At 36.4% G+C, this 21693-nt stretch overlaps 1 protein-coding gene and 1 long non-coding RNA gene across 4 annotated transcripts in view; one reads left to right on the top strand and one right to left on the bottom strand.

Annotated features, from left to right (window-relative positions):
- LOC131423866 (uncharacterized) overlaps nt 1-21693 on the bottom strand; it is a 169870-nt gene that overhangs the window by 10170 nt on the left and 138007 nt on the right. Inside the window, exons 5-7 of one of the 3 annotated variants that reach the window (XR_009225972.1) lie at nt 11869-11925; nt 4264-4378; nt 2975-3299 (exon numbers count right to left, since the gene is read on the bottom strand). This is a non-coding gene — a long non-coding RNA (uncharacterized LOC131423866). Of the gene's footprint in view, nt 1-2974; nt 3300-4263; nt 4379-11868; nt 11926-21693 lie in introns of those variants that run through there. The other 2 variants (XR_009225973.1, XR_009225974.1) reach the window with 2 other exon arrangements.
- Syt10 (synaptotagmin 10) overlaps nt 2859-21693 on the top strand; it is a 60620-nt gene continuing 41785 nt past the window's right edge. Inside the window, exons 1-2 of the mRNA XM_046435885.2 lie at nt 2859-3009; nt 19636-19993. Coding sequence (XP_046291841.1) covers nt 2859-3009; nt 19636-19993 — 509 coding nt within the window. The remainder of the gene's footprint in view (nt 3010-19635; nt 19994-21693) is intronic.

Below are 21693 nucleotides of genomic sequence, written 5' to 3'. Positions count from 1 at the left end.
CTCCACCTCCTTCGTTCTGTCTTGGAGTCAAATAACATTTAAAAGTAAAGTCTTAGAAATAATTCCCATATATTCTTTAATTTATAACTCTCCTCCTCAATGATTTTAAAGGGTCATTGAAAGGAGAGAAAGAAGGAATTGGAAGTAGATTGAGAAAGTAGGGAAATCATAGTATTTACTGAATGTTCAAAATTGCCACACAAGAGCCATTGTTAGTACACAGGGATTTATTTCTCTTTGGCACCTTACCTCCAAACCATTTTTTTCTCTACTTAATATAGAGGTCATTCAGAAGCAAGCTGGGACAAAGACTATTAAAACCAGCATTTTTTTGACTAACAACACCTAGTGTAGTACTTGGCATAGCAAATAATCACCCTGCTCTTCCCTGCTTTTACTATCTTAGCAGTTCCTTCAGAATCTGTGTGGGGAAATAAATGCAATAAATGTATTGCTTGGTTTATTTTTTAGAATTGGTAGCTGAAATAGTTGGCAAAGAATTTTTAAAGAGTGCAAATTGAAATCCTTGTCATCTTATTCTTCAACACTAGGGGAAAAAAATAACCTTGAATGCAGTTTCTACTTTTCCCAAAACTCTCACGTGAGTTATTAATAGGTGACAAGTAAAAGTGTTTTGATTCACCTGCTAATGAGCTGAGAGATGGTCTGAAGAACAAAGAGAAAAATCAAAACCTTATGGTATTCATTTTAGATGAAAGAAAAAAAGCTTCAGTCAATTCAGAAAAATAATATCCAAGTGAAATTAACCCTTCATATTGTTGAAACAGAGCAGTGAGAGTAGCAACAGGCCAGGAACAGCATAAACAAATACCGGGAAAGTTACTTTGAGAATTCATTTACTTCATTCTTAACACTGCCATCAAACCTAAGAGGGTCATTAGAGAAACCTTCTGCATTACTCCACTTTAGCAATCACAGTCTGTATGTAGTATAAAGAGAAATTACTCATGTGCTCCTCCCACTCAGCAGTTTGTTGTTACAGTAAACATGACAGCAGAGCATGGCATTGCAGGTTAGTTTATATGGGTCTGACTAGACTGTAGAAAAAAGAAGGGTAAGACAATTAGAATAGAATTTATAAAAATGTGTTACTGAACTTTGAGCACACAGTAGATGGTCAGCATTTTTAAATTGACAGAGAAATTATTTCTTTAGCTAATCTAACCTAAAAACCACCCAAATCAATATACATAAGTACAAAATTTAAATGAAGCCTGCAGATTTCAGGTTGTCTTCATTCGTGGTAAAAATAGCCCCCGTTAAACCAACTGTCCTATGAATCAGTTCAAAATGATTCAACTAATGAATGTTTACCTACTGGGGTGCTTTGCCTAGTATTTACCACGATGTCCATAGAAAGCCATGAACTGACTAGCAGTTTAGAATAAGACTGCTTATTCTAGTGCAGACTAATAAATTCTGACTATTTCACTTTGAAAATAAAGAACCCCTCAGCCCATGATAGTTAAATCAAGCCTCGGGATGATATGGGATCAAACTCTGCATGAAAATAATTTTTAAAAGATGTATATGCATTATAACTTGTGGCACATATTTGCTAATTTTGTTTTGCGATTTTAGGTCCATTAGTGATTCACATCACTTAAATGAAAGAATTAAAGGTACACGTGAGCTGGATATGCTAGTTTAAGATCCTCATTCTTCAGGCTGAGAAAAAGAGCTGGAAACAATTTAATATTAAGAAGGGCTTATGAAAGATTAGAACTTAACCTGCTGGCTCCCCTTTATCACTCACCTCTTGTCTTTTTAGTATTTAAGTCGTTAACAAAAGAGATAAAGGACATCAAGTTGTGCATTCTTTACTGCCAATTATGGATTAATCAATAGAGTCCCAACTGAACATTAGTATAAATGAACATATTTCGTTTTATCTACCTAAAATGGCTAAAACCAAAAGCAATTACTTCAAATTTGACTATGCATAGTATCCATACAGGAAGAAAAACTGGACTGTGTAAACATGAAAATTGCATTATGGTGAATTTCACTACTAGTATTAAAATCCTCTAAGAAAAAAACATTCTCTATCCTTAAACTATGATTGTTAGAAATCCTTTCTAAAAATACTTTGAAAGGGGTGTCTTTCTTCTCTTTGCAGCAGTGCGGTTTGATTATTATTTTTTTTTAATTTGACGTTTTCCAAAATGACTTTTCCACAACAGCAGAACCGTGCAGAGCACAGAAAAGTTTGAGAGACAAAGAGGGGGTGAGCGGGGCGTGGGGAGGGATTGAGATTCAAAGAAGTATAAGGAAAACAGAGGGCTACTCGGCCCCCTCCCAGCGACCGCCAGCACCCCTGGCCTCCACAGTCCTTCCGCGCCAGTGCCTCCGCCAGCAGACTGGTTCCAGGGCTGAGTGCTCCGCCGCCTGTCATCCCAGGCCCGCGCGGAGCTGTGATTGGACGCGCCGCCGCCAGGCACCCGCCAGAAACACACACGCGCTGGAAAGAGGAAGGGGGCGTTCTTGCGAGTGGAGGGCTTTGGCTTTTTCTCGTCTCCCACCTCCTCTCGGCACTCCATGCCGGGTCTCTTGCTCCAGCTCGTCACGGCTCGCTCTCGTGGCGGGAGAGTTGGAGCAAACCTCGCCGCCGCCGCCTCCTGCCCGCCAGTGCCTATCCGCCTTCAGCGCCCTCCGCTTGAGCCATGGGGCCAACTCCAGGCTCCTAAGAGTTTTTGGCATCTTGGCTGCTCGTTCACCAGCCAAAGAACCCGCCGGCTGGCTATGGCTTAGGGCGCAAGAGGGGTCAGCCTAGAGGTTACGGAAAGGGGAAAGGGCGGCTAACTGAGTAAAAGAGAACCCCGAAGAAAAACCAAACGATGAGTTTCCACAAAGAGGACGGAGTAAGCAGCCTGTGCCAGAAGGCGCTGCACATCGTCACCGAGCTGTGCTTCGCAGGCCAGGTGGAGTGGGAGAAGTGCTCGGGCATCTTTCCCCCTGACAGGGGCAGCCAGAGCGGAGGCAGCACAGGTAACCGGGGCTCTCTGGTGTTCCCTCTGCTGGGACCCCGCGCGCTCGCTCTAAGCTCCCGGGTGCTGATACTCGTGCGCCGTGCCCGGGGCATCTTTAGGGCGCCGCGCCTTCCTACCTCTATCCTTCCTTTGACTCTGCCGCTGGCGACCTCGAGCGTGGGGTGTTCGGGTTGGGTTTCCACCTGTCTACCAGCCGGGCTTCTGCTCTGCTTCCTGCCTGCCGGCTTCTTTTGCTCCTGGCGCCTGCACCCGGTCTCTCTGCGCTCTCCCACGCCTCTGGTCTACCACCTGGAGTGAAAGAGGCTACGCGGGTGGAGACGCCGGGACCGCTTGCGGCACGACTGCTTGCGGGGGCGATTCGCCTGCGGGACTCTGGTTGCCCTAGCTTGTCCTGCGTGTCGCGGGTCACCGGCTCCGCGAAGGAGCCAGGCGCGAGAATCTATGCTTGAACGCAAAGAATCTCGTGCACAGGGTGCTGCCTTGACCTTCAGGAACAGAAAGAGTCCCCATCGGGTTAACTTTCGGCAGCAACCTGTGGAGTACTTACTTGAGAGCTTTCAAAACCCTCAGCGTGTATGATTTTTTCTAATGAAAAGGGAAAAGGCTATAAGTCTTTTCCACACATACTTTCACACCCGTCCCTGACACCCTAACATATAGCATCATTCCTATACCTTTGGGAAACTTGGGTGGTGGGATGGAGAACATCCACCATCAGAAATCTGGAGATGGAAAGAAGTTTCAGGTGACAGTTTTGTTTTTTTGTTTGTTTGTTTGTTTTTTTTTTTTTTTTTTTTGGTTTGTTTGTTTGTTTTCTCAAGGCTTAAGGGAAGGAGGCGAATCAGAGCCACCTTTAGTTACTCCTGGGGGAAAAGGTTTTGATTACCCGCGCAATAGCGGGGGAGGGCGACATGGGCAAATGACCCTCACTTGTTGCATTGGGAAACAAAACACCTGTGCTGAATTTTTCAGCATTTGACTAGATGGTTGCCTTTCCTTCTGCAGGATCTCATTTTTTTTTTCCCCTTTGCTTTCTCAGATCATTTTTGGTCTCTGGTGTGGGGTTTCATGGGTTAAGTGTAGCCAGGGCAACAGGTGAGAGCTGGATGGACAAGCTCTGCGCAGAGCAGGGCAGTAGAGAACCCAGCGTGAAAAGGACTGCACATGAGTGCTTCCCACACCACCCACCTCAAAGCAGTCCAAGACAAAGGAAGGGGAAAGATGGGAATTGATTTGGTTTGGATTTACATACTATGTTTTTGGTGGCATATCTGCAGGGGTTTTCGTATTCTCTCCTTATGGCAACAGGAGCCAAGAGGGGCTTCTGTCTTCGCGTTGGCAATACGTGAGAGACTGCTGCTTAGACCCTGGAACACAATGATACACAATTGCTGCTATCAACCTACTGGAAACTTAGATATTTGAGGAATATATAAACACAGCTGAGTCTTTTCTATTTGCTAAATTCTATTTTCTATTAAATTCCTGTAAGTGAATGAAATTCAATTAACACTGTAAGGGAATGAACATCATGCATCATGTATATTTGTGTCCTGTGTATGATCTTTAAGCGGGAGGTAAAGAAATAGTATAACCTTAGAGTCCACTGTGATGATATTGGGTCAAATCTTCTGAAATGTCTTTTAGTGATACATAGGATTAAGTTAAGACTCTGAGAATAGGGTACAGTGGAGGAAATGAGAGTATTTAAGTTTAAGGCCCCATGTTTTGGTCATTTAGTATTTGATAATCTAAATAAAACTACTGATTATTACCCTCTCCTACCCCTTTGTAATCACACACTAAATAGTGGTTTCCTGGGACTTCTTGGCTGGTAATGTGGTAAATGTGTGAAGGTTGAAAACCAAATACAGTACTGCCTTCTAAATCTTTCCACTCTATACAACTATATAAGTTTAAGGCAAAATACACTATATGAATTATAAAACGGTTTTCTGAGTTTTTTCCTAAGCAGTATAAGAAGGTGTGTAGTCCTAATTTCTTTTGGATTTTACCTTGGGAACAAAAAATGTAGAAAAATTAGTCTAAATTGTGTGAATATTTTTTCTCACCTTAAAGGAAAAACATAAGTAGGTTATTGAATTTAGTATGTGAACATATATATTAAGTGGCTGTTACTAGATATATTTTGCTAGGTGATATATGAAACAAAGGTAAACAAGATTGGGCTGCCTTTTCCATTTGCAAATTTATGCAACAGTTGTAAGTAAACTAATTTGCAAATAGACTTCCAATATGAATAGGTATCTATGAAGTAGATACAATGATATTTACTAAATGTTTAATAACATTCATTAGCTACACAGCTACAAAGTATTCTGTAATGTAGATTTTCTTATAATTAGTGCACTTGTGCCCTTTATTTTAAGTCCCTAAATAAAAGTACTTCCATAGTTGATCCTTCTGCTCACTGTTTAATGAGAAATCTTTGCTGGTAGGAGGACATCAATGGAATTTAATGGTGCAGTGATTATTTACTTTGAAAGTAATTAGAAACAGAAGGAAGGAGAGTCGGGTAATTCCAGTTAAAGTTATTATTTCCACTATTATTAAAGGAGTTAAGAATCATATATATTTATGAGCTATTTTCCTACTTTTTCTAAAATGCCAAAAAAAAGAGCAAGCATCACCATCTTTACCACAACATTGGCAAGAGAAGCAGCAGTAGTGTTATTGCCATTTAGGACCCCTTCCAACCAAGTTTATCAGTCTCATATTTTAATAAAATTTGTGACCAGTTAGATTATAGCTTTCAATATTAATTAATCTACTGTTTTAGAATAGTTGAGATAAAAACCATTAAATGGATCCACATTACTAGCATACCAGAACATTCATCATGTGCAATTTTTGGACAATTAGGTTTGGGGGGATTTTTTTAACCACTGATTCTCCCTCTCCCCCAAATAGATGTTACCCACTAAATTCATTTTATTGCACAATATGATAAATATTAGAATGCCTAGAAAAATACAAAACAATATGTTGTTCTCAATTTTTATTTTTCAGATAAACTAACTGAATATACATGATCATTTTTTAACTGGATTTAAGTTCATTTCAGGTCAGTTTTTACTGCAGAAGTGTCTATCAGATTCAATAAAACCACGTTGCTTGAAAGACAGGCCTCATAAAATAGCAGCTAATCAAACCCACTGAAGTTCACGTTCACACATAATAGTTGCATAGACCTACACTTAATACAAATATTTGAATAAGCACTTAATTCATCAGTGTTTCAATTTTGCATTTTTATACTATTTTAATTTGGGACTAAAGATCCTGAAGCAAAACTTTAGACAAATTCTTATAAGTTCATACATGTATTCTTTGTTTTCTTATAGGTGGGGATAATGAGAAGGTACATATCAATGAAATTTACTGAAGCACTTCATTATTAAAAAAATAAGAGAGATAACTAAGTACAGTTTTCAAAATTACACCATGATTTTTCTCTGAGACCATAATTAGGGCTTAAAATGAGTGGTGGGACTCAGTAGGTTTACTCAACAGACACAAAACAAAAAACTATTAAGTTATCATTTTTGGATCACAGTAACTCTAGGTTTTGCACATCCTCCTGACTGTCTTAAGAATTACAGTTTAGAAACATTTATCAGTGGAAAATTTCCCTTGAGACTTGTAGGTCTGGAAAGAAAAAAAAATGAAGCTCAATATACTCATGTGAAAAGGGATGCATGAAAACATCGGTTTTCCTTCCTCAACATCATCACTCCACTGGAAAATGGCCAATTTTTACTATTACTTGTCTCATTGTCACATGATTATTAATGCACATTGCTCTTGGTCTCAGTTTACTCCAAAAACAAATGGAAGACTATCTTCAAAGGCCCAGCAGGTTATAGCAAACAACCATTTTCCCTTAATTCTGGGATATCTGGCAATATTGAAGGGATTTTTCTTTTTGCATTTTATTCTTGTAATAAACTAAGATATGTATTTCTTCTTTTGCTGAGTTAGGCATCTCTGAAATCTAATTGTTATGCTAGCGATTTTATATAGTTGTCCATTTCTTTTAAATCACATTTTCTTTATATCTTAATCTTCAATGTAATTTTGCTTTTATGAAAAAAAAAGTTGATCATTTTTGGGAGTACATCTACATTCGTTTATAAGGTTTTTTTTACAAAATTTTGGAAGAAGACAAACAGTACCATAAATTTTAATGGAATTTCTAATGCTAATTAAAATTATCTCTATTTTTGAAAGTTTAGATTCTTCCTGATCTAAATTTATTCTACTAATGATATGCACTTTTAAGTAACTAGAATGTAAGTTTTTTTTTTTTTTTTTTGAGGGCAAGGGTTTGCTTATTCTTTAATCTGTAGTGATCTATGGTACATCCTAGAAGTTCAATAAATATTTGTTGAATGAATAAAATAAAATCCTATTTGTAAACGAATAAGTTCTATTTAATAATTTTCAATTACCCTGTGAAATTAAGTTAGGTATACCTGTATCTTTGTGTCTCCAGTGTCTAATACAATATCATATAGATAAGTCTACAAAATATTTTGTCCATGATAATGGCAGGAAACAGAGCACTTGACCCAGTTAAAAATTAGAATGTAATGAGAAACATACTCATGAAAAAGCAAATGAAAACAAAATGGATGTCCATTTATTTCTCCAGAGTGTGTTCAGTTACAACTGTGAGTCCATAGCTAAACTTGTAAGTGCACAATAAATCAACTCAGTTTACTGAAGTTCTAGGAAAGTGGGAATATCTGTTTAATCTAGATGCTCCTTGACTTATAATGGGGTTATGTCCTGATGAACCCATCATAAATTGAAAATGTAAGTCTAATATATATTTAGTACCTAACCCACTGAACATTACAGCTTACTGTACCTATCTTAAATATGCTCAGATCATGTACTTCAGCTTATAGCTGGGCATCACAAGAGAGTATTGCAGCACATATTGCTAGCATGGGAAAAGATCAGAATCCAAATTCTAAGTATGGTTTCTACCGTATTTGCACCACAGGAGAGTCATAACTCAGGGCCATCTGTATGTATGTATGTATGGATGGATGGATGTATACATATGCATTTACAACAGTAAAAGAAGGCATGTAAGTTTGCTTAAGAAGAAAATATCATGGAAAAAATAACCATGTCATTATTTGAATTGCTGTTAGTCATTCCAGTTAGAATTGGGAATCATCATTTTGTCAGTAAGAAAACCAAGGCAAGAAAAATTTAAAACTTCCCCCCAAATCACAAAACTGGTTAGTAATGAAGTAAGGATTAGAACTCAGGGATTCTTAGAGGCCAGCCTAAGTTACAGAAAGAGAAGAAAAAGAAAGAGGAGATCTTGAGGGCATTTCTTGCTGCTAAGGGGCACTGGAACAAATTTTTGCAAGGATAGTTCTCTCAACTATTATTATGCCGTTGTCTACAATTAATGACATACTAGAAGGTGTCCATAAAAATCTCTCAATTTGCCATTATTACTCAAATCCTAACCCTTTGTCTTTACTACATTTGCTATCATCCAAATCTGACACACAACATTATTTATTATTTTACTTGAGTATGTGCATATATATTCATTTAAATCCACATGAATATTTGTTTACTCATATTCTTGGCAAATAGAATTTATTTGTACTAACAATAAATTATGAAAAAGATTTTAGTGTGTTTGAGATGTACAACTTTAAATTCATAATTTCAAATGTAATTCTTTTTTATGTGTTCATACAAAAGCCTATAATGAAAACAAATATTAAAACAAATAGTTAAATTGTTTTTGTTAATTTGTTATTAGGAAAAAGTTCATCAAAGTCTCATTTGTAATATGTTCCTGCCATAGTTTGTCCAAGGTAAGTAACTAACAGTTCATATCATAATTAAAATTCATTACTGTGAGGCACTGGAAACAACATGACAGTGGAAAAAGAGCTGAAAGTCATCTTATTCAAAATCCCAAGGCATAATTAGTATGAACATATCAAAGAAACTGGACCTCCTGTTAGTGTTATTGTTAAAGGTCAATAAATCATATTATCTCATTTTTTACTTGTACAATGCCAATTTCCATTTTTTGAATAACCAACACTGATCAAGTTTAGAAACATAATCCTGACTAAAGAGATGGCTTCTTGTTATTGTCTAATAAGGTAGATTTATTTTCTTCATAATATCACATATATCCTAAGTACCTTTTAAATGTAAGAGATGCCATTAATATGACTCAGATTAACAGGAAAATATATATTAATATATGTTACATAAAACATAACACACATATATGTAACACACACACACACACACATACACACAGAAATCCCCGTATGTCCTTGGGTTCCATATTAGTAGATTCAACCAAGTATGGATGGAAAATATTTTGGGAAAAAATACATCCATAATGAACATGTGCAGACTTTTCTTCTTGTTATTATTCCCTAAACAATACAACTTTTAATTTGGATTATGCATTATAAGTAATACAGAGATTATTTAAAGTATTTGGGAAGATATGAATTGCATATGTAGAAATACTGTTTTACATTCACCTGAGGGATTTAAGCAGCTATGGATTTGGGAATTTTGGGGGGGGTCCTAAAACCAACCCCAAATGGATACTAAGAATCTACTGTGTGTGTGTGTGAGAGAGAGAGAGAGAGAGAAGAAGAAGAAGAAAGAAATTGAATTGTGCTGTGCTGGCCTTGGAGCCAGAAGGGTGGATCATCTGGGGGTAGGGGGTAAAAAGGAGCTAATATTGGTAACTTTTTCCCCTTCAGGTAGATTTTGAAATGTTTTACAGCCTATTGTCTAATCTATTATTTTATTATTATTTTATTGTTGAATAGGGAACCTCACTGTCAACTTTGAAGTTTGTGAATGTCAGTTTGTTCATACTAAAAAATTATGTTCATCAAACAAAAGCTATTGATTTCTCTCAATCTTCATGATTCCCTTACTTCTGTTTAAGTACTTATGGAATCATAGGAATAATGAACAAAATAATCAGAAGCTTATTATGTTCCTGATTTTATTTATGTATCTAATTCATTTCTAATGTTACAGTAGGAGTTATTAATATATCTAAAAATGCAGTCTTCACCATATGATTTTATTCAACAAATATTTTTAAGCATTTTCTATGTAAAAGCAACTGTGCCAGGCATTGAACTGTACTGATGCTACTAATTAAGTGTATGATAATCCATATGATTCTTTTAGTTCATGTAAATGTGTAATATATAATCACAGATTACAAATTATTTACACAATTATGAGAATATGTAAAGATTTTAAAATAAATTTGAATACCATACTGGTAGCCATATTTGATTGAATCTAACAGGCCATTCATTGATTATAACAGTATTTGGTGTAACACCATTATTTTATGTAGCACCAAGAAAGTAAAGAGAATGTTGACAATTAAATTATGACACATAATTTAAAGCATCCTATTATATCTTGGTAAGATTAGGAGTTAATGAAATTTATCCTATAGGATAAATTTCTTATCCTATAGGATTTTCATTTTATACTAATGGAAAGATCTCTTTAAATCTTAGAGATTTTTAAAATCATATATTACATATGCAAAACCATAAAAAGGAAAACATGAAATAAGTAGATTAAAATAATTTAAAAACTAAAATTCTGAATATGATTCTTCTGAGTGGATTTTTGATCCAGAATTGATAGTGCCTTTGTTTTTTCATAGTGAGGAGCAACCAGTGCTCAGGCCACAGTGAAGAGCAACCAGTGAAACAAAAACACATGAAAAATATCATCAACTAAGTTATCATTTTTATATGGGAAATAAGACTTTTATGCAACTTAAAACATTAAAGATAACTAAAAATTTAAAATTAAAAAAAATAACAATTCAGAAAGACACACAAATAAGTGTACTAATTGAGGCAGTGGTAACTGGAATCAAGAACATGAAAACTGTTCTGTGTTTTTCTCCATGATCATGACCAGGCCCATGGTGACAGCAGTTGGACCTAACAGTGTTCATGAGTCAAGTCACAGTGGGTGAGATGACACACATGGGATGGCCTGGTTATATAGACGTTGACAAAGTTCTGCTTTTCTAAATGTTTCAGAGGAATTCGCATTTGGAGCATTTACTGTGTTTTCTAATAAGAATAATCTTTTGTCAATTTTTCAGAACTCTGTCGATTCATTTTGCTATATTAAGACTCGATAAAAGGATAAAATGTTTATAGTTAAGGTAGAGATGTATATTCAGACAAAGAGTCAGATAAGGAGATAAGTAAATACATAGTGGTAGAGAAATGTTTATGCAAATGTATGTAATCAAACTAGAGTTTGAGTAATTTTAAACCTCATTATCTCAGAGCCTAACTTAATCTGTGTAAATTGCATTACCTCCTAATCTTACCAAGATATAATAGGATGCATATCATATAATGGATTCTTTTTAATTATCTGGAGACATTGAAAATTTAAGCTAGAGAGAGAGAGAGCTCAGTCATCAAGTTTACTCATTGTCATGTGTAATTTAGGAGTTCATGTGGCACAAACAAGCCATTCATATTCATCACCGGGGCCTCCCAGCAGTTGGCCCCTTGCCTCCAGTATTCTCTTCTCTGCCTTACCACTTCCCCTTTATAATGATGCTCAAACACGTGTCACTATGGCAAACAATGTTATATTAGAATTACCAATTCAAGTATTTCAGTCCCCCCACACACACACACACACAAAGCTCCTATGTGTTCCTCTTTCTCAGCAGGAATGCCAGTTCATGAGCCTTTTCTCCTTCCTACTTCACCTCCTGCTTGCCTGTGAGTCCCCATCAATGAGTACATCATCATACCTGGGATGCCTCATTTCATCATCGAAGTCACTTTCACTTGGGGTTTATTACATTCTCCTGAAAAACAAACCAGAAACCTCACTCATGGATAAATACAACTGTTTCTTTTTTCCTACCTGAAAGCAACTGAATAGGAGATTTTAAAACCAGGCAGATGCATATCACTCTCTTTTGTTAAAAAGAAAATACTTATTTTTGGTTGTAGATGGACACAATACTTTTCCATTTATTTATTTATTTATTTATTTATTTTTATGTGGTGCTGAGAATTAAACCCAGTGCCTCACACATGCCAGGTACGTACTCTGCCACTGAGCCACAATCCCAGCCCTCATATTACTCTTATTAGCTTCCAATTTCAACACTATGCTGACTGGGCATCTTACTTTTTCCTATTCAGTTTTTTCCTGTTCTTTGTAGATCCTGTTTCAAAATTTTCTTACCCTCTAAATACTGCAAATGTTATGGTTTGGGATCAGAAATGTCCCCCAAAGGCTGACATGTGGAAGTCTTTGTTCTCAGTGCAGTAATGCCCAAAGGTGGGGCTTTGTGGAAGTAATTAGTTCATGAAGACTCTGACCTGTGGATTAATCCACTGATAGCTGAAAGGACTACTGGGAACTGTATGGACTGCAGGCAAGGCTGGAGGCAGTAGGTCCCAGAGGGCTTGACTTTGGGGACTATATCTTGCCCCAACCCTTCCTTGCTGCCATGAGATAAGCAACTTTCCACCACCCACCCTCCCCACCATGTTCTGTGTTGCCACAGGTCCAAAACAAAGGGGTTGCTGGACACAGGATTGAAACTTCTAAAACTATGAGCCAAAAATAAACCTTTCCTCCTCCATATTGTCTATCCCAGGTATTTTGGTCACAGTGACAAAAAGCTCATTGACACACCAAATTATCCCCAAATGTAGCAAAATAATTGTCAGTTGACTCTCTAACTCCCTCTTTGGATAGAAAAATAATAGTTATAAATAAAAATTTCCTTGACTTCTTGCCCTGAGGCAAAACTGATCAGCATCCAGAATGGACACCTTTTCTTACAAAGGAAAATGTGATCCCATTCTTTCACCCTTGCTTCAGACTCCATCCCTTGTCAACTTTTGTGGGACTTCACTTTTAATTACTCCACTCAACTTCTTTTCTATTGATTCCTTTTCACTGGTTTTAAGCATGCTGAAACATCCTACCTAATAAAAATGTTCAACTCTTGTGTGCTACTCCAGTTTTTGCCCCCTTTCTACTCCTCTTGTAAGTACAATTTCTTAAAGAAATTACTTGTGCTCACAGACTGCCATTCTTTTCTTAAACCACGTTCGTGGGGTTAGCATAGCCTCTTCTCTATTGGTCTCATCAAATTTGCTAAAGATGTACTTATTAATGGTAATTTGTCAATCCTTATTTCAAATGAGCTGATTTTGACATTTTGCACTGTTGACCACTCCTTAAAATATTCTTGTTCTAGCTGCTACAAAAACTGCTGACTTGATTTTTATTTCATATCTTTTTTTGCTGTTTTTTTTTAATTTATATATGACAGCCAAATGCATTACAATTCTTTTTTTTTATTGGTTGTTCAAAACATTATAAAGCTCTTGACATATTCCATACATTAGATTCAAGTTGGTTATGAACTCCCAATTTTACCCCAAATACAGATTGCAGAATCACATCAGTTACACATCCACATTTTTACATAATGCCCTATTAGTAACTGTTGTATTCTGCTACCTTTCCTATCCTCTACCATCCCCCCTCCCTCCCCTCCCATCTTCTCTCTCTACCCCATCCACTGTAATTCATTTCTCTCCTTGTCTATTTTCCCATTCCCCTCACAACCTCTTATATGTAATTTTGTATAACAATGAGGGTCTCCCTCCATTACCATGCAATTTCCCTTTTTTCTCCCTTTCCATCCCACCTCATGTGCATTACAAATATAGAGCACAATTTTTCATATCTCTAGTTGGATACAAAGTATATTCACACCAATTTGTGTCTTTATACATGTACTTTGGATAATAATGATCATCACATTCCACCATCATTTATAACCCCATGCCTTCTCCCTTCCCCTCCCAACCCCTTGTGCTATCTAGAGTTCCTCTATTCCTCCCAGGCTCCCTCTCCCTATCCTCTTTTCCAGTCTTTTATTCAGGATTCTTGTTCCTTAAAGTTCTCTTTCTTTAAATATTGGTGGACTCATGATTCTACTGAGGAACTTTTCTCTTCCATGGATTCAGATCCCACTATTTAAGGAAGTCTTTCAGTCTTGTCTGCATGACCAAGAGCCTACGCAAATTTCTATTTGCATGATCACAACTGCTTCAGCCAAAACCAAAATCGTGGTCTTCCTTTCTTCACCATCCTGCCTGTCTCCCAGTGAGTCATATTCCTGCCCTTTTTTTTTCTTCACACTTCTTCACTAGAACTTTTTCCTTCACATTCCTTCACTGGAATGTTGATTTCCAAATTTTCTCCTGAATCTTCTCTTTTTCCTGATTCAGTAACTCTCCCTGGAACCAGAGCACTCTTCACTGAGTCAATCAGTGTTTCTTCTTCCAGACTTGTCTCCTTTTCTGTCTTCTCTTTGGCCAGACTTCTATTTCTGAAGTGCATATCTGATCATTTCAACACCTGACTTAACATGTTTCTGGGGCTACTTCATCGTAAGTTCAAATTCATGATACAGCACCCTTTAGATCATGGTTAAATGATGAATCATAGTCATAAAAATGTCATTTAAAAATTTTGATGACTTTATAAATTCTCCTAAATCCTCAGTCTTTTGATTTTTTTTTCACTTTGTGGAATGTAGCTTGTTGGAAAAAAATTAACTCATAAAGATCTGAGCATTAAACACTTGGTTTCATTTTCAATGCTTGAGTAATATACAGTGCCCAAAATTTTACATACCTTTCCTTATTGAAACATCACAACATTCGTATGAAAAAAATACAACTACCCTTATTTTACACCAAGGTTCTGAAGACCTAAACAACTTGCTCAAAGTCACACAGGGTTGCAGATGACATTTGAACTCAGGTCTAAATGCCTACACAGTATAAGATAGAAGAGTTCTGTACCTTCCCTCCAAATCACCCAACTTTCAGTTAGTCCAAACACCTAGAAATCTACACAGCTATGTGCCTTTTCAAATAACTCCCAAAATATGAGTTCAGTAGATCCACCAACATCTTTGGACCATGTGATATATACTAGACACTAAACATAAAGAGGTGAATAAATTTGATTTCTGTTCTGAAGGATCAACGAACAAGTGTACTGATAGGGTGGCAATGTTTAGAGACATTGTTAAGTTTTGGGTTTTATAGTTGTGGATAAGAGAATTATAAAATTCAGATGAATTTTATAATTCTCTTATCCACAACTATAAAACCCAAAACTTCTGAAAACTGAAAATTATTTTGTAAATTGTAAATAATCTGGCACCTATAACTTACCTGAATCAGCATTGTTAGTTAGGACAATATGTTTTTATGGCCTTCAGTGTTTTTCCTAGATAATTTGTGCCATATTATATACATCATACCCAAAAGAAAACAATAATATTTTTAAAATGCATCATGCTCCAAGAGTGGGGTAAGAGGATTATAGGACAATCCATGAACCCAATACTAGGGGTAGAGTGGTTAGTATGGCTTCAAAGTCCATTAAAAAATAGAAGAGAAAGGCAGGGCTACAAGGAATAAGTACTATTAGGTCTTATTGCTGAAGCATAAATAAGAATTTGTCAGGTGGCCAAGTAAGATAAAGAATGCACAGAAGTAAATGAAATAGCACCACCACCACCCCCCCCCAAAAAAAATCGTAAGAAAGTAATAATGTGGTCAGATAAGGAATATAGATAGGGAAGTGGCAGAAGAGGAATGTAGATAGGGAAGTGGCAGAAGAATGAAGTTAGATGGGTAGCCAGGGGTCAAATCTCCAAGATCTAATGGGATGTCTTAGGAAGTTTAGATTTGGCCCAGATGGCTCAGGCAAGACCTGGAAGGATTTTAGGCTGAGAGAGGCAAGGTGACTCTACATTCCAAATGCCAGGACAGGAACTTGTTTTTTTTCCACTATCCTGGCTTTATTGATAGCACAACAATTCACTCAAAAGTATCCTGATTTTGGAGAAAGATTACATGATCTTCCAAATGATAGAACCAGATGTCAATTTTAGAAAAAAAAAAAAAATCAGCAGTAGGGAAAATGGAAGTAGGTTCAGAAGATTTCCACAGAGCTCTCCTGAATGACAAAGTATGAATACCAAATCCATCTCTTGGGAACAATGACATATAGGGATTTTATAAAACACTTGTGGGAAGAGTATATAAGTTTCTCTCAAGCCTGATCCCATGAGAAAAAAAAAAATGAACCCATTTTCAGTTAGAGGCCTGAAACTGCTCACACCCCCACCCCCATCCCATGCGGTCCTGGAATCTTCCTACATCTTGGTTTTGGCTCCAGCTGCACAGGAAAAAAACCTGTTCAAGAAGGTTTTCTTAAAGTAAAATATACAGAAAAGTATAAGTAAATAAAGCTGAAAATACATGAAGACTTATGAAGCTTAGACTCTTTAGTGTTGATATAACAGAAAACCACAGATCAAGAATTTATAAAGAAAACAAATCTATTTCCCTTAGTTCATAAGGCAGGGAAATCCAGTATCAGGTATGGCCTTTCATGTTGTGGTAATCCCATAGCAGAAGGTGACAGGGCAAGAGGGCACAAGAGAACCAGAGACCAAGAGGGGGCTAAGCTCACTTGTGTAACAAGCCACTCTCTTGATAACTAACCCACTATTAGGATAACAACATAATCCACTCAGGAAGGCAGAGCTTTCAGTAAATGAATCACCCCTTTATTAGGTGCTGCTGCATTGGGAATGACAAATCTGACACATGAACATGAGGGGACACTTTTAAACCAGAGCAGAAGACATAATTTTATTTTTTTTATCCATTTTTAAACCATAGGTACTAATCAGGAACTAAAACTAATCTCTTTTCCTCAAATTATACTGACAAGTAATAAAAAAAAAACTATAAAATACGAAATGTGGTCCTACCCTTCTCATTAATGTAATATAAAGGAGAAATGCCAATAGTTCTTTTGTAAGCAACTAGAAAATGAAGAAAAATATTAATATTTGTGTATCACAGCATGTGAAAATTCTTATTCATATAATTAAGTAGCAATAAAAATTTGGAAATGTTTCAATTTCTGAATGGATTTCCATTAGCTACAAATTTTATTTTACCAATTAAGAAAATGGATATTAAAACAAGGTATCATCTCCTCATGGGTTAGTAAACATTAACATACAACAATATTCCTGTTAAATTGTGGGATCTGGTAAACTTTTCTGTTGTCTTTGTGACAGCAACTGTTGTACTCGTTTTGAAAATAGCTATACAAAAATTATATAATGCACAACAAATGACCCACCAATTCTGTTTCAAAATATTTACTTCAGAAGGACATTCACAAATATATGCACAAGAAGAAAGGGAGACACAAGGATGCTCACTGTAGCTATGCTGCAGTATGAAACATTGGAACATAAATATCCATCATGACTAATTGTTACGGAATGTTATATATCAGATGAAGTTTGACCTCAAATATTGGTGAATAAAAAGTAAAGCAAATTAAAGAATAAACACATAGTAAGCTATTTATGTTTTAAAAAGAAGAACATTATATAATTGTATATACTTATTATTTTATAAGAGAGATTTTGTTTGTTATTATTGGGGCTGGACAGGCACACTTACTTGGTATCAGTAGTAACCTCTAGGGAGGGATGGAATCTCTTAGACTTAGTCATGTTTAAAGGAAATTAGAAGCTATTCTGTATTTAGTTTACTAGCTGCCATACCAAAATACTCCAAACTGGAGATAGTGAAAACTTACTCCCTCCTTGTACTTGAGGATAGAAGGGGATGGTAAAGCTGAACTCCACTAAGGCCCTTCCTTGGCTTGTAGATGACCGTCATTCTCCCTGTGTCTTCAGATAGTTTTCCCTCCATGTGTTATCCTTAACCTCCTCCTCTTATAGAACACAGCAGTTTCATTGAATTAGAGCCAACTCCTATGACCTCATTTTACCTTTATTACTAATCAAAGGGCCCTATCTCCAAATACAGTTGTATTCTGAGTTACCAAGGGTTAGGACTTCAAGATACAAACTTAGAGAGGAGTTATTACTTCTCTATCTTACTATAACTCCCTAAAGCCCTAGTATATTCCTTTGGTTGTCATGTCAATAGCAGTTAATTTTATTGTCAAGAATGCATGCTTTACTCTCTAAGCTGAGTATGTCTGTATAATCTTTTTTTTTTAAGCTTGTACTCAGACCTCATTTTTCTACTCCCAATACTTATTTATATTTTTCCAGCACTAGCTTTAACTTCAAGCTAAATATCATTAATTGCTGTGCCTTAAACCCTGAGGTTACTTGTCACCCTCAAGTTAAAACTTGTGCTCCTTCTGTCTAGAATAAAGAATTTCTAGTGCTTATAAAAAAAAAAAAACAAATTTAGAGAGGAGACAGACACTATTCAGCCCATAATATATTCCTAACATTTTAATTTAAAATAAACAAAAGAGATTGGATTTATATTTGATGTTGAGTCCAAACAAAGTTGTGAAGAAAGGTTACTCAAATCTAACAACATCAAAAAAATCCTTCATAGGAAATCTATTTGATTTTCAAAGTTATAAGAATACTAAATAATCAGATTGCTAACATTGGTTGCCGGGTTTCTGTTCTCGTGACTAAAAGGCTCAGGAGTCACTCCAGGTAAACTGGGGTAACTGGGCTATGCAAAATAATCAAACAAGAGACACAAATACCTTTTTCTTTGGGGTCGCTGTGAGGGCTCCTCTGACCTTAAGGGTCTGCAGGAAGAGAGAGAGCGACAGTATACATGCTGACCCCTTTTATTGAGGAGAAGCTATTCAAATGAGGCAAGGAGTCAGGTTTCAGGGGGCTGAGTCTATCTTCATGATTTCCACTATCAGCAGGTTGACTGACATCTGGGTAGGCCACACCCAAGGGCACAGTAAGAGAAGGGGACATACACAAGGCACTTCCATGGAAGATTCTATCCTTAACAGGGCAAGGGGTATATTACAAAGGAACAGGTGAGCATAGCTTCACCCAAGGGGCTGAAGCAAGACACACCCGTGCACAAGACACGACCCTCAAACCCAAGAAGGGTGGGGAAATCTCTGCCACATTTCTGTGACTGAGCGCCTCAGCACTCAGCCGGGGAGTGTGACTCAGTCACGTGTAAGGTTGGTCTCCCACAATTGGTTATCTTAGGAAGGTGAAAAACTTGGGAGCAAAGTTATCAGAAAGGATTTGTGAAGTTGAAAATACAACTAATAATATAACCCATTCATAATTATTAATGTAAATGTCTACACTAATATTTAAGATCATTTTCTGCACAAAGAATGAGAGGGTTCATCTTGAAATCAAAGATGAAGCAAATAGAAGCATTTCCTGTTGTTGCACCTTTAGAGTTTAATGTTGCAGTTACATAGTTGGTTGTAAATTGTCAATCATTTTTTTTTACAACTCTTGAATCCCTTATATTTTTTAAATGATATATATATATATATGTTATGCTTTTCCTTATATAACCGGGATGAAACTTTTCAAATATCTATAATAATCTCACCATGTCTGCCTCTTTATGTACAAGATTCATTAGTATTTCTTTATGTTGTCATTTTTTTCCAGATATTTCAGTCAGCCTGTTAGCAGTTGTCGTCAGCTTCTGTGGCCTGGCCTTGCTAGTTGTCTCACTTTTTGTCTTCTGGAAGTTGTGCTGGCCATGCTGGAAAAGCAAACCTGTGACCCCCAATGTCAGTACCCTTCCACAGAGCATTTCAAATGCTCCTACTGAAGTTTTTGAGACAGAAGAGAAAAAAGAGGTTAAAGAAAATGGAAAGCCAGCACTAAAAGCTATTGAGCCTGCAATAAAAATCAGCCACACTTCCCCTGATATCCCAGCAGAAGTCCAAACTGCTTTAAAAGAACATTTAATTAAACATGCACGTGTGCAAAGACAAACTACTGAGCCTACGTCTTCATCCCGGTAAGGAAAGATTAAATGTGTAAAACTCTGTGTGTGTGTGTGTGAGAGACAGATTTCAGAAGAGTAAAAAATCTTAAGTGGGAAAGTACAAGTAAAAAGAGGAACAGGAAGGATGGGAAAAGCATAGGAAACACATAATTCCATAAAGAGGGAAAGGTAGGACAGTGTAAGTAGGAGCAGGTGAAACTGAAGGCAGAGAAGGAGAAAAGGGGCAGTCACATGAAAGAACTTGGTATAATTTGAGGTATTAGTAAAATCATGTCACACAGATTATTATTTGGCTCTTTCCTTTGAAATATCACTGGTTGATAGCTGCTACTGTAGTCTTTCAATTTATTTTATTAATACATATAAAAGTAACCATTTGAAATATATATCATGTAAGAAAAACAAAAAAAAGGTCAGGAAATATTTAACAGTTCATAATCACAACTAAGAGACTAATGTTTAGGTTACAACTATCTAGCACCTACATCATGAACACAAATTTGTGGAAAGTGTCATTGTTTATTTGAGCTCAGGTAGACCAAACTTACACTGGACAGTTCCACAGGAGCCTAATATTGGAGCACACAGAGTGGAGGGTTGCCCACCCAGGAGCCAATTTGCCGTCACAAGATGCACTTCACCTCATCCTGGGAGGATCAGCCAGTTTGTTTGAATTTCTTTTAAAAACTGCCACCGCATATTCAAATTGTATTAACTGAAAAAAAGAGATTCTGGCAAAGAGGTGTGTTGGTTTTTTTTTCCTGCTAAATATAGTCATCAATTCTTAAAACAAATGACATCATGATAGTAACATTTTCTCTGGTTCCTAGAAGTAGCAACTAGTTTTACCCAGGGGTAAATTCAATGGTACTGGGAGGTTACTAATGTTTTCTGCTAACCAAATTACTTCCTAATCTTACCTCCTACCCCTGTAAATGTAGGGTGCATGTGTGCTTTCTGACGTGACATGTTTTCACAGGTTGAGAAATCTATCAAAGTGAAAACTGGGTAATATTTGCTACTGGGATTGGTAGACTATTCAATATATCTCTTGTTTGCATAAAAGAGGATTGTATTTATAAATAAATACACTCCATTCTGCAATATTTTCTAGAGGAATCAGGATAATTGTTACCACTGAAGTGAGGATATTTGGGATAGGAAGTTGGATGGATGGAGGTGCCTTTTCCATATCACGCTTTTCTGTACTACGGAAATCTTATAATCAAGGCATGCCTCGTATGAATTGTTATTTTGACTTGTTTTCTGGACAGTGGCCTTTAGTTTGATTTTAATGTTTCTTTTTATGAGTTTTATATAATGTAATCCAGTAAATACTAACTTTAATATATATTTACCTATAAAATAATTATCCAATATACTCTTTCCTACATATTCTATAAATGAAAATAAAATGCCTTGGAGTAAATCTCATTTTTCTAAAACATTGGAGATATATATATGTAAAAATATTTTATATATGTATATGAAAATATTATATATAGATTTATAGAGAGATTTTAACTGCTTTAAAATGACCTCATATGGCTCCTCACTATCATTATTACTATCCTTTTGAAAACTGTGAACAAATATGATATTTAATATCCAAAAAGTCTTAAGATACAAAAATTTTAGGATAAAAATGTTGAATTAAACAACAAAACATTTTTTAAATAACATAGTTCCCACTTACTCACAGGGGAGGTGTT

The sequence above is a fragment of the Marmota monax genome, unplaced genomic scaffold (genome assembly GCF_021218885.2).
Source record: "Marmota monax isolate L192 unplaced genomic scaffold, Marmota_monax_Labrador192_F-V1.1 WCK01_AAM20220418_F8-fsc00012, whole genome shotgun sequence".
NCBI lineage: Eukaryota > Metazoa > Chordata > Mammalia > Rodentia > Sciuridae > Marmota > Marmota monax.
The sequence above is the reverse complement of the archived record's forward strand: the minus strand, read 5'-3'. Positions and strand labels throughout refer to the sequence as shown.